General features: G+C 37.4%; 1 protein-coding gene across 1 annotated transcript; it reads right to left on the reverse strand.

Annotated features, from left to right (window-relative positions):
* Positions 1 to 1,180: 1,180 nt before the first annotated feature.
* coq3 (coenzyme Q3 methyltransferase) lies at positions 1,181 to 11,796 on the reverse strand. The gene is made up of 6 exons (XM_079836066.1): positions 11,547 to 11,796; positions 11,218 to 11,370; positions 7,409 to 7,508; positions 2,527 to 2,769; positions 1,962 to 2,121; positions 1,181 to 1,715 (listed from the first exon to the last, which is right to left on the reverse strand). The coding sequence occupies exons 1-6, from the start codon at positions 11,708 to 11,710 to the stop codon at positions 1,525 to 1,527; spliced, it is 1,011 nt and encodes a 336-aa protein (XP_079692192.1). The 5' UTR covers positions 11,711 to 11,796; the 3' UTR covers positions 1,181 to 1,524.
* Positions 11,797 to 11,858: the final 62 nt, after the last annotated feature.

The raw sequence follows: 11,858 nt of genomic DNA on the forward strand, positions 1-11,858 counted from the left end.
ATGGAGTTGGCTCACCCTTTGCAGATATAACAGATTACATTTCTGGGAAGGCTTTCCACAAGGTTTAGGAGTGTGTTTATGGGAATTTTTGACCATTCTTCTAGAAGCGCATTTGTGATGTCAGGCACTGGCGTTGGATGAGAAGGCCTGGCTCGCAGTCGCCGCTCTAATTCATCCCAAAGGTGTTCTATCGGGTTGAGGTGGAGGCCAGACAAGTTCCTCCACACCAAACTTGCTCCTCCATGTCTTTATGGACCTTGCTTTGTCCACTGGTGCCGAGTCATGTTGGAACAGGAAGGGACCATCCCCAAACTGTTCCCACAAAGTTGGGAGCATGAAATTGTCCAAAACGTCTTGGTATGCTGAAGCATTAGGAGTTAATTTCACTTGAACTAAGGGCAAGGCCAAGCCCAACCCCTGAAAAACAACCCCAGACCATAATCGGCCCCTCCACCAAACTTTACACTTGGCACAATGCAGTCAGGCAAGTACCGTTCTCCTGGAAACCGCCAAACCCGGATTCGTCCTTCAGATTGCCAGAGAGAGAAGCGTGAGTCATCACTCCAAAGAACACGTCTCCACTGCTCTAGAGTCCAGTGGTGGCTCATTTACACCACTGCATCCGATGCTTTGCATTGCACTTGGTGATGTAAGGCTTGGATGCAGCTGCTCGGCCATAGAAACCCATTCCATGACGCTCTCTACACACTGTTTTAAGCTAATATGAAGGCAACACAAAGTTTGGAAGTCTTTAGCTATTGACTCTGCAGAAAGTTGAAGACTTCTGTGCAATGTTGTTGAATTCTTAATCCTTTTTTACTTTTCAGTTATGTTATGCATTTTGACTAATTTAAAGATAATATATATTATGTGCGTGTATATACCACCCAGATTTTTCAGGGCATTTACCTATATAATATAAATAAGAAATATTTATATTTTACAGTGTGTAAATGCTCTGATAAATCTGGGTGAAAAACTAACATTGATAAATATAATTGTGGTGCTTTCTAGTCTTATGGTTAAACATGAAGCTGATCAAGAAGGCTTCTTGCTGTTATATTTCTTGTTTTATTTATATATGAAAGTTAGCATGATTGTTGTGACAAAGTAAATGTACTCGAAATAGAGAATTGTTCAGGCTGAATAAAACACTCTTAAAACACGAAAACTCATCAGATCTATTCTTTGTTTTCATTTTATTAAGTACATACACTTTATGTGCCATCAAAAAAATAATTATATCATTCTCGCTGTCTTATTTGACCTCTGACATGAACCAACCAGAGATCATCACCATAAAACACACTAGTATATTGTAGTTAATATACATTGAAGAATCTTTTAAATGAATATAGTGTGGTTCAAAAAAATAAATGTCTGATAAAATATGTTTTCTGAAGGAACACAAGGCAAATAATTATTACTGGTTCAGCAATGCACTATGTAACATTTTGAGATCACACTCTATCCTGGAGCAGGTGAAGTCTGTTTGATAGCAGTTCCACCCAACATAAAAAAAGCTCAACTGTAACTTGTGGCTCGGCCTGGCTCATCCAGATTTCCACTCTCAGCCCAGACCCGGTCAGGCTGGGGCTCTTCTTTGCGTTTGACTGCATGCAAAGCATAGTTGATGGCAGTGCTCTGCTGCCAGCTCCACGCTCCTGTGAGAGGATTGTACATCATGCCTCTGATAGCCTCCACGTAGAATCCAACTGGGATACAGTGAAACAGAGCGACAGTAAAAGCGAGTAACAAATGCAGCTGCACAATAAACACAGTAGCAGTGGAAATTTAGATCATATTGAGCAGTTATGTAATGCATACCAGGTTTTTCCAACAAGCTGTTATTAAAAAAGCAAAGGAGATTCATGAAAGAAAAGTGGAGGGGTAATGCCCAGAAACTGATCAATAAATGATTTTGAAGTGAGAGAGAAATGAGAGTCAGAGATGGCACTCACAAGACTCCAGCAGCCGTTCCAGATCCTCAGGGCTGATGAATTTCTCCCACTCATGAGTGCCACTCGGTACAATCCTTAACAGCTGCTCCGCTGCCACAATCCCAAAAACGTAGGACAAGTTGGTTTTGTTAATAGTGGTGATGAAAAGAGAGCCACCAGGCTGAAAGACAACACCAGCTCACATTAGTTTTGCAAATATAATTAATCTCAGATTTTTATTTGAATTTTTTTTTAAGGTTAGCTACACTGTAAAAGGGATATTGACAAACTTGTGTATGTGTGTGTACACACATATATTATATAATTTAATTATATCATATATTTTAATCTATTAACAGAAAGGGAAAAAAGCCTAACAGAAACAGGCTGACGAAAGTGCCTCTTAATTTAAAAGGATGACACAGCATTAGGAAAGATTATGGGGATTTGGAGTAACTCTTTAGGAAGACCTCTGACACACTGACCCAGAAGATTAAATCCATCCATTCAGTTGTCCTTGCTGAGAATCTCACTGTTACTTTGTGCTACTGTCATTGTTTTAGATGTCAGTGATGCGGTGACACACCTTCAACACCTGCAGGCAGCAGCTGGCAAAGGCGTCCAGGTCAGCCAGATGTTCCACCACCTCAGATGCCACTACGGCATCAAATCCCTCTACATCCTCCTCAGCGAGGTCTTCCAGGGTGCAGGCCTGATAGCGAACTCTCTCCCGCGATTCGGGATCGTAGGAGGAGTGCAGCTCTGCGGTCCGCACACTGTCCTCCACTGGGTCAATTCCCAGGACATCTGCTCCGAGCCTCCCTAGTGGCTGAGAAAGGTTAATGTTACAAACGTTCAAAATAAAAGCTAATTCAAAATATCAATAAATACTATACTACTACTATAATAGTATGCAAAACGCTTATCCACAGGACTGAAACTAGACAATTTTCAATGTTGATTTTAGATTAGAAAGCATAATTTAAATTATTAAGATTAAGATTTTAGTAAAAAATATATGTAATTGTTCAGTTTCAATGTAAAATGGTTGTTTACTAATGTACAGCAGCGACTCTAGGTTCCCTGTTTAAAGGTGCACTGTGCAAATTTTAGCGGTGAGGTTGCGAATTACAACCGCCCACCGCTCACCCCTCCCTTTCGAAGCACATAGAGAAGCTACAGTGGCCGACACAGGACAAAGATGTCATCGTCTGAGACAGCAGAGAGTAGCTAGCGCTCTGTAGAGAAGTTTAGGGCTACTGTAGAAACATGGCAGCGCAAAATGGTGACTTCACTGTAAGTGGACCCGCTGTGTACTGTATGTAGATAGAAATGGCTCATTCTAAGGTAATAAAAACATAAAGGTTCATTATGTAAGGTCTTTATACACCACTGAAAACATAGTTATGTATATTATATTGCATTTCTGTCAATAGATCCTCATAAATATTACACACTGCACCTTTAAGCAAAGCAAAAAAAATGCACCTTTGTGTTTTACTGGCCAATATAATAAAAATGATTTACATATATACACATGTAGGGGAGAGCGGGGCACAACCTAACCCTTTTTGACTTTCTCAGTTTGTGTAAATCCACTTGGGGGTCAGAGTATTTATTTTATCCCACATTCCTTTCACACATGTCTACAGGGAGTGCAGAATTATGAGGCACATTGATTTTCTGATCATATTTTTTTTCCAGGCACATTTGACCAATTCCAAACCACAGTAATCCTAATAACTACTATTGATTTAGTATTTAATAATGTATAAGTGATATATAATTGTTCATGAAGGCTGGAAATGAAAATCACCTTATATTCAGGTGTGCAGAATTATTAGGCATGTTTTCTTTTACAGATAAATTGAGCCAAAAAAGAGATTTAACTCAGACTGAAAAGTCAAAAAGTATTAAATGCCCATGAGAAGGATGCAATACTAATGCAATACTAGACATTGCAGTTAAGGCGTGACCATTGGACAGTGAAATGCTCGTTGGGTCAGCAGGGTCAGACAAAAACATGTGGCGGAGAAAAGACACCTGTTAACTGCAAAAGAATTAAGAATTAAGGTGAAGAATTAAGGGTGAAACCATCAGGAACCCTTTAGTCTCCAGCGCCACCATTTTCCAGAGCTGCAACCTACCTGGAGTCTCCAGAAGTGCAAGGTGTCAGGATCTCAGAGACTTCAGTTAGGTAAAGAATCCTAAAAAATGACCCCCACTAGATAAGAATCACAAGCTGAAGTGTTGTAAAATACATGAAGAAGGTTTTTTTATAGGCTTTATGGACAGATAGGTTGAGAGTGACTCTTGAAGGACCAGCACCACATCCTCTAGTACCACTGTTTGAAGAATTCATCTTCCAGAATCTGGCAGTACGTTTTGGGAGTTCATTTTTAGTCCATCTCTGCAAAACGGACTTCAGGATGGACTAAAATGAACTCCCAAAACGTACTGCCAGATTCTGGAAGATGAATTCTTCAAACAGTGGTACTAGAGGATGTGGTGCTGGTCCTTCAAGAGTCACTCTCAACCTATAAAACCTATAAAGCCTATAAAGCAGGCTTCATGTATTTTACAACACTTCAGCTTATAATTCTTATTTAGTGGGGGTCATTTTTTAGGATTCTTTACCTAACTGAAGTCTCTGAGATCCTGACACCTTGCACTTCTGGAGACTCCAGGTAGGTTGCAGCTCTGGAAAATGGTGGCGCTGGAGACTAAAGGGTTCCTGATGGTTTCACCCTTAATTCTTCACCTTAATTCTTAATTCTTTTGCAGTTAACAGGTGTCTTTTCTTCACCACATGTTTTTGTCAGATCCTGCTGACCCAACGAGCATTTCACTGTCCAATGGTCATGCCTTAACTGCAATGTCTAGTATTGCATTAGTATTGCATCCTTCTCATGGGCATTTAATACTTTTTGACTTTTCAGTCTGAGTTAAATCTCTTTTTTGGCTCAATTTATCTGTAAAAGAAAACATGCCTAATAATTCTGCACACCTGAATATAAGGTGATTTTCATTTCCAGCCTTCATGAACAATTATATATCACTTATACATTATTAAATACTAAATCAATAGTAGTTATTAGGATTACTGTGGTTTGGAATTGGTCAAATGTGCCTGGAAAAAAAATATGATCAGAAAATCAACGTGCCTAATAATTCTGCACTCCCTGTAGTACAATTATGTGGTTGTGTTTCATTCATACAGTGTATACTTTTTTCTTGATTTACCCCGAAAGAATGGAAGTGAAATGTGACAACATGCCCCATAGGTGGGGTACATTGTAACATGTGAGGGGCACATTGTAACATGACCAAATGACAGCTTAAAATTATATCTGATATAATAAAAAAAATATCCATGACAAACTAAAATATTTTGTCAACAAAATACAATTATTAACTTTTTAAAATAAAGGCTTTTTTTAAATCATTAAAAATATAAAAAAAATTTGAGTTTGACAACAAACACATCAGTAAATACAGCTATATAGCAGTGTAATAACATAGTTCTAATAGGGGCTCATTGTAACGCAGTGTTACAACTCACCCCATCTGCGCAACTCGGATTTAAATCGCGGCTTGTGTCTTCTGCTGTTAGATCAGCATTAACCCTCTGGGGTACTTCGGGTCAAAAAAGACCAGAAACGTTTTATACATTTTTAAAAAAAATCGTAGCTTCATCTGAATGGTCCGAAACTTGGTGACTTTATTGGGTATATGAACACCCCAAAAAATTGGGGACAGGATTTGAAAAGTATAAGTGGTTGTAAATCAAAATAGTCACAATCAGGACAAAAATTACCACCATAGGAAATTAATGGGAAATGGGCAAAAATATGAAAATACAGAGTTTTTTTGTCTGTTTTGCACTCTTGATAGATGGTGGTCCAGTGGGTTAAACCATGGACCTGATACGCAGAAGGTTGCTGGTTCGATCCCAGCGGTCACCACCAGTGTGTCCTTGAGCAAGGCACTTTACTCCATGTTGCTCCAGGGGGATTGTCCCTGTAATAAGGGCACTGTAAGTCGCTTTGGATAAAAGCGTCTGCCAAATGCATAAATATAAATATTGATGTTTTAGAGATTCACCCCTTCACTGTTGAGTCCTTTTCTTCTGCATCCTGGCTGATTTGTAGATTGTATGCACAAAAAAACCACAGTATTTTCATATTTTTGCCCATTTCCCATTAATTTCCTATGGGGGTCATTTTTGACCCGAAGGTCCTGAGTGTGACTTTTTTTTTTCAAATCCTGTCCCCAATTTTTTTGGGTGTTCATATACCAAGTACCAATAAAGTCACCAAGTTTCGGACCATTCCGATGAAGCTACGATTTTTTAAATTTTTTTATAAAACGCAAGATCCACTATAGTGGTAAAAATGTGCTATTGCATGCTAAAAATGCTCAATGTGTCCACCGGATGGCACCGATCTCATTAAAAAAAAATTGCTTTCATGAGGCCTAGGCTTGACTCGAAAATGAAATACAGCTTTAATAAAAAAAATTTAAAAATAATATATATATATATTTTATTATATTCAATGGGAAAAAATGGGTCATAATTATTGCATAAATATTAATTATAAATCATAAAATTATCTCAAAACAACACAAAAATTTTGAACAAAAATATATTTCATTGATTTTACTCAAATCTTTTTTATCTTAATCCCGCCCGTCATTTTTGACCCGAAGGTCCTTAGTGTGACCCATAAATGAAGAACCCCAGAAGGTTAAATAACGATCTCAACTGTTAAATAACAGATATAAGATTAAAATAATATCAGATTTGTCTTATTTTAAATAAACACAAAAAACAGAGATGAAAAATAAACTTAATTAAGTATGGTTAAATAAATGTTCAGTAATATCTTCCAAAGATTTTTTAATTTTGGCGCTATTTTTTCTCTAAATAATGTTGATATGGCAACTAGTAAATACACTAAGTTTAGTCATCCTGGCATGTGTGGAAAGTGTAAAAAATAAAAATAAAACATCTGCACATTGCCCTCTACTGGTCAGACAGGGCAGTGCTCCTGAAACAGGGCTGAAGTCACCAGTCAACTGTCTGTAGCACTGATGTGCCTCAAAGGGGATCTTCCGACATAAGCTTTTGCATGACAGGACACTCAAAAACATCACACTCACCAAAACACAACAACGACACATCAGGCAGGGAGACGGCCTAGAGAAAGTGTTTATCTTGACTGGGCGTGAAGCTGTCTGTTTTAATCATGCAGTTCAGTTAGTAGGTTTTCAGTTATCATTTGAGGCCAGCTAAAAATAATCATTCATGTTATCAAACCTAACAAACATGAGACCAGCTTTATTTTGCCATCAAACCCAGATCTGATAAAATAAGAAAATATCATACAGTAAACAGAAAAACTGACTCAATATTTATCTGCGTCTAGCTAGTCATTATAACAATTTTCATAATTAACACTAGTTACCTCACTTAAAATGCCTCCACCACAGCCAACGTCCAGTATTCTGAGCCCAGTCAGAGGTTTGCCCAACTGCCGGATGCCGTGCACATTCAACAAATTATCCCTGGAAATGAGGTCAAAGGTCACAAAATCAGGTTAAGAAGGCATTAGGCTAGAGGACTTGTCAGCTCCAGTCAAGCAGAATTTTGAAGCGACGTACATCAGACTGACGCAAAACAGAAAATCTGAAGCTAATCACAGCATGCAATTCTTGAGTCACAAACACATCTTACTGCTAGTCCCTCTGGCTAGACACATGCCTTTGACATCCTGAAGCACTTGTACATCCTCGCTGTTCGTCTCGCTGGACCCATAAGCAACATCCTCACGTTTCTACCCAAATGCTTGGACAGGCCTTGCAGACCGAAGCAGCCTGAGGTGCTCACTGCCAATCCTGTTAACTCAGCCCATCACTGCCCAAAAAAACCAAGTCTTTGAAGGAATTCCCTGCCAGATCTCTAGAAAACACACACTCCTCAAGTACAACATAATAACCAGCAACAACACTGAGGTCCCTCATTTAAACAAGCCCCCAGGGCACCGCCATACCCATGCACGCTGCAAATATGCTGTATACTCATCACAGATATAACTGATGCCGTGTTCAGGGAAGGGGAAGAAATTCCAGGAGACGAGGGGAAAACCTTACAATGACAATCGCAATATACATCCTGACTCTCACGGAAACAGCTGCCGAGAGAAGAATCAGACATGCTGCATAATCTCTAGCTGCTGTCTTCACCCTTTCACCCTAATCACCATTACCTGGACGTGAGGAAGAAGCTTCTGCTTTCTATCTGTGGAGATGCTACTAGAATAGATGCTAGTACTCATTTTTTAGCACAGCCCGACTCTGATTAATAGAAATGATTCAGTTCAGATGATTCCTTTGAAGAAAATATTTGAAAGAAAATTAATATATTTATTCTGCACTTGTATAAAAATCAAGTGACAGTAAAGACGTTTACATTATTCCAAACAATTTCTAATTCAAGTAATTGCTGTTCTATTGAGTGCTCTGTTCATTCAAATAATCCTGAAAAAAACAACAAATGTTGTTTCACAGCCATTTTGAACATTGATATTAATAAGAAATGTTTTTTGAACACCAAATCAGCATATTAGAATGATTTTTGAAGGCTCGTGTGACAGGAGTAATGATGAGACTGGAATAATGAAGCTGAAAATTCAGCTTTGCATCAAAGGAATCATTTACATTTTAAAATGCATCAAGATATTGCAGACTGTGTGTGTGGTATATAATTATATATATATATATATATATATATACAGTGGTGGAAATGGCCAAAATTCACTAGGCATACTCTAGTTTTTGAGTTGCACAGTTTAAGAGATCACAACAAAAAAAACTTCTAAATAAATTGTCCTCAGGTTAAAGAAAACTGTAGAATGTTTTGGATGGTTACTGTACATCTCAGTTTAATGCTTTGAAAATTAAGGCATATAAGGCAGTATATATATATATATATATATATATATATATATATATATATATATATATATATATATATATATATATATATATAATATTATATTATATATATATATATATATATACACAGTGAGGAAAATAAGTATTTGAACACCCTGCTATTTTGCAAGTTCTCCCTGTTAGATATCATGGAGGGGTCTGAAATTGTCATTGTTGGTGCATGTCCACTGTGAGAGACATAATATTAAAAAAAAAATCCAGAAATCACAATGTATGATTTTTGTAACTATTTTAACTATTTATTATAACTATTTATATGATACAGCTGCAAATAAGTATTTGAACACCTGAGAAAATCAATGTTAATATTTGGTACAGTAGCCTTTGTTTGCAATTACAGAGGACAAACGTTTCCTGTAGTTTTTCACCAGGTTTGCACACACTGCAGGAGGGATTTTTGGCCCACTCCTCCACACAAATCTTCTCTAGATCAGTCAGGTTTCTGGCCTGTCGCTGAGAAACACGGAGTTTGAGCTCCCTCCAAAGATTCTCTATTGGGTTTAGGTCTCATCTGACCACATGACTTTCTCCCAGGACTCCTCTGGATCATCCAAATGGTCATTGGCAAACTTAAGACGGGCCTGGACATGTGCTGGTTTAAGCAGGGGAACCTTCCGTGCCATGCATGATTTCAAACCATGATGTCTTAGTGTATTACCAACAGTAACCTTGGAAACGGTGGTCCCATCTCTTTTCAGGTCATTGACCAGCTCCTCCCGTGTAGTTCTGGGCTGATTTCTCACCTTTCTTAGGATCATTGAGACCCCACGAGGTGAGATCTTGCATGGAGCCCCAGTCCGAGGGAGATTGACAGTCATGTTTAGCTTCTTCCATTTTCTAATGATTGCTCCAACAGTGGACCTTTTTTTAACGACCTCAAACAGGTATATCTAATTTAGGATAATAAATGGAGTGGAGGTGGACATTTTAAAGGCAGACCAACAGGTCTTTGAGGGTCAGAATTCTAGCTGATAGACAGGTGTTCAAATACTTATTTGCAGCTGTATCATACAAATAAATAGTTAAAAAATCATACATTGTGATTTCTGGATTTTTTTTTCTAGATTATGTCTCTCACAGTGGACATGCACCTACGATGACAATTTCAGACCCCTCCATGATTTCTAAGTGGGACAACTTGCAAAATAGCAGGGTGTTCAAATACTTATTTTCCTCACTGTATATATCGATTAAAAAAGTAACTGATTAATCGCACATTCAACATCTGCATTTGTAATATTTTTTATATTGTAATAATTTCACAGTTACTCTCCAAATTATACTTAAAGACAGTATATTTTAAATGTTTGTTGTAATGGCATATTTTTATGAAGGCTAGTATCACTGATACTAAAACTGCTACTGATTTTTTTTTCTTTTTAAACATTAATGATAGACATTAAACATTACAGTATAAATAAAAGCTACATCAATTTCAAGTGAACCTAAAACAATATTCACACAAACCCATTATAATAAATGTCTGGGGGTACTTTGGAACATTTCAAACTAAAAGAACTTCTGTTAAATAAAATATCTCGCTTGGCATTGAACTTTGAGCTTTATAATTTTACAGGTATTATTTATGCTCTAACAGCAACATTACACACTAACTAAAGTCTGAAAAATGGGATCACGAAGAACAGGACCTTTAATTTCCAAAACTGTGGGAAAACATGAAACACTTTTGGGAAGTTGCAGGTGACATTCTACACTTCATTAAAACTATTTTAAGCTAGGGATGTATATTAAAAATCCAGTCACTACAATTATTTATAACCATGTTATAACCAAAATAATGGATTTCAAAATAAATATTTGTAATAAATAAATGTACAATGAAAGACTAAAAGTTAGTTAAATGTAATATTACATTTTTTGTGTTTTTATTGATAGTGTTTTCATATGTTATCTAAATTTAAAAGTAGATGAAAATGAGAATGCACAATTAAATATCTAATACTCGACTGATTTAGAAGATCAATTAAAAGATTTTAATATCGTCTGGAACCGATACATTCCTATTTAAAACACAATTTTGTTCATTCATACATTTTTTAATAAAGCTATTATGCATACAACATTTTGACATCAATTTATTAGTACCATTTAAAATTGAAGGAGACTAAATCTTAGGTTAAAAAAAATATATATGTATAATGTATAAGGGAAGTGTTATAAATAATTACCAAAACTCTTGCTGATGGTAAAGTGCTGTCATGCCACTTTTATAAGTAGAATAGCGGGTAGATGTACACACCGTATGAAAGGCACTCTCAGGTCATTCATGGAGTGAAGGGCTGCAAAATCTCCCTGTAAGTCCCACCACTTGCTCGCCATGGCCTGAAACTTCCGCACCTCGGCGGGGTCGAGAGTAGTCTGGGAAACCGTGCGGACATTTAGACGGGTCAATCTGCAGGAGAAAACTAATGTTAAAATCCATAAATTATAGGTCGTCGTGATCCGCTGGTAAACAAAAACTCAACGAACGGGTAAACATGAAAACTGGCCAATTAAGGGGAAAAAAAAGACATGCATTAACTACTGCATACTCGCTTGTTAACTCGATTAACGTTAAATCAGTCTCACCCGTTGGACAGCTGATTCTTCTGTCGGTGATGCTGACACACCGTCCAGCTGCACAGAGACCGCAATGGTTTCACTTTAGAGGACACGTTTCGGGTTAACCGGCATATAAACGTCGATTCTGCTAACAGCCCAAACGCTAATCGTGCAAATGTCTTGTAGTACATATTTGCATCTCATGTATCTTAAACTATCACTTGGCTTCAGTCATTAAATCCAATGTGACCGTGGCGTGTTCGCAGAACTTCTGACCGAGCAGAAACTCAACATGGAATTAAACGTTCCTATCCCATATAACAGTATGATAAACAAATG

The sequence above is a fragment of the Gobio gobio genome (genome assembly GCF_949357685.1).
Source record: "Gobio gobio genome assembly, chromosome: 15".
Classification (NCBI taxonomy): Eukaryota; Metazoa; Chordata; class Actinopteri; order Cypriniformes; family Gobionidae; genus Gobio; species Gobio gobio.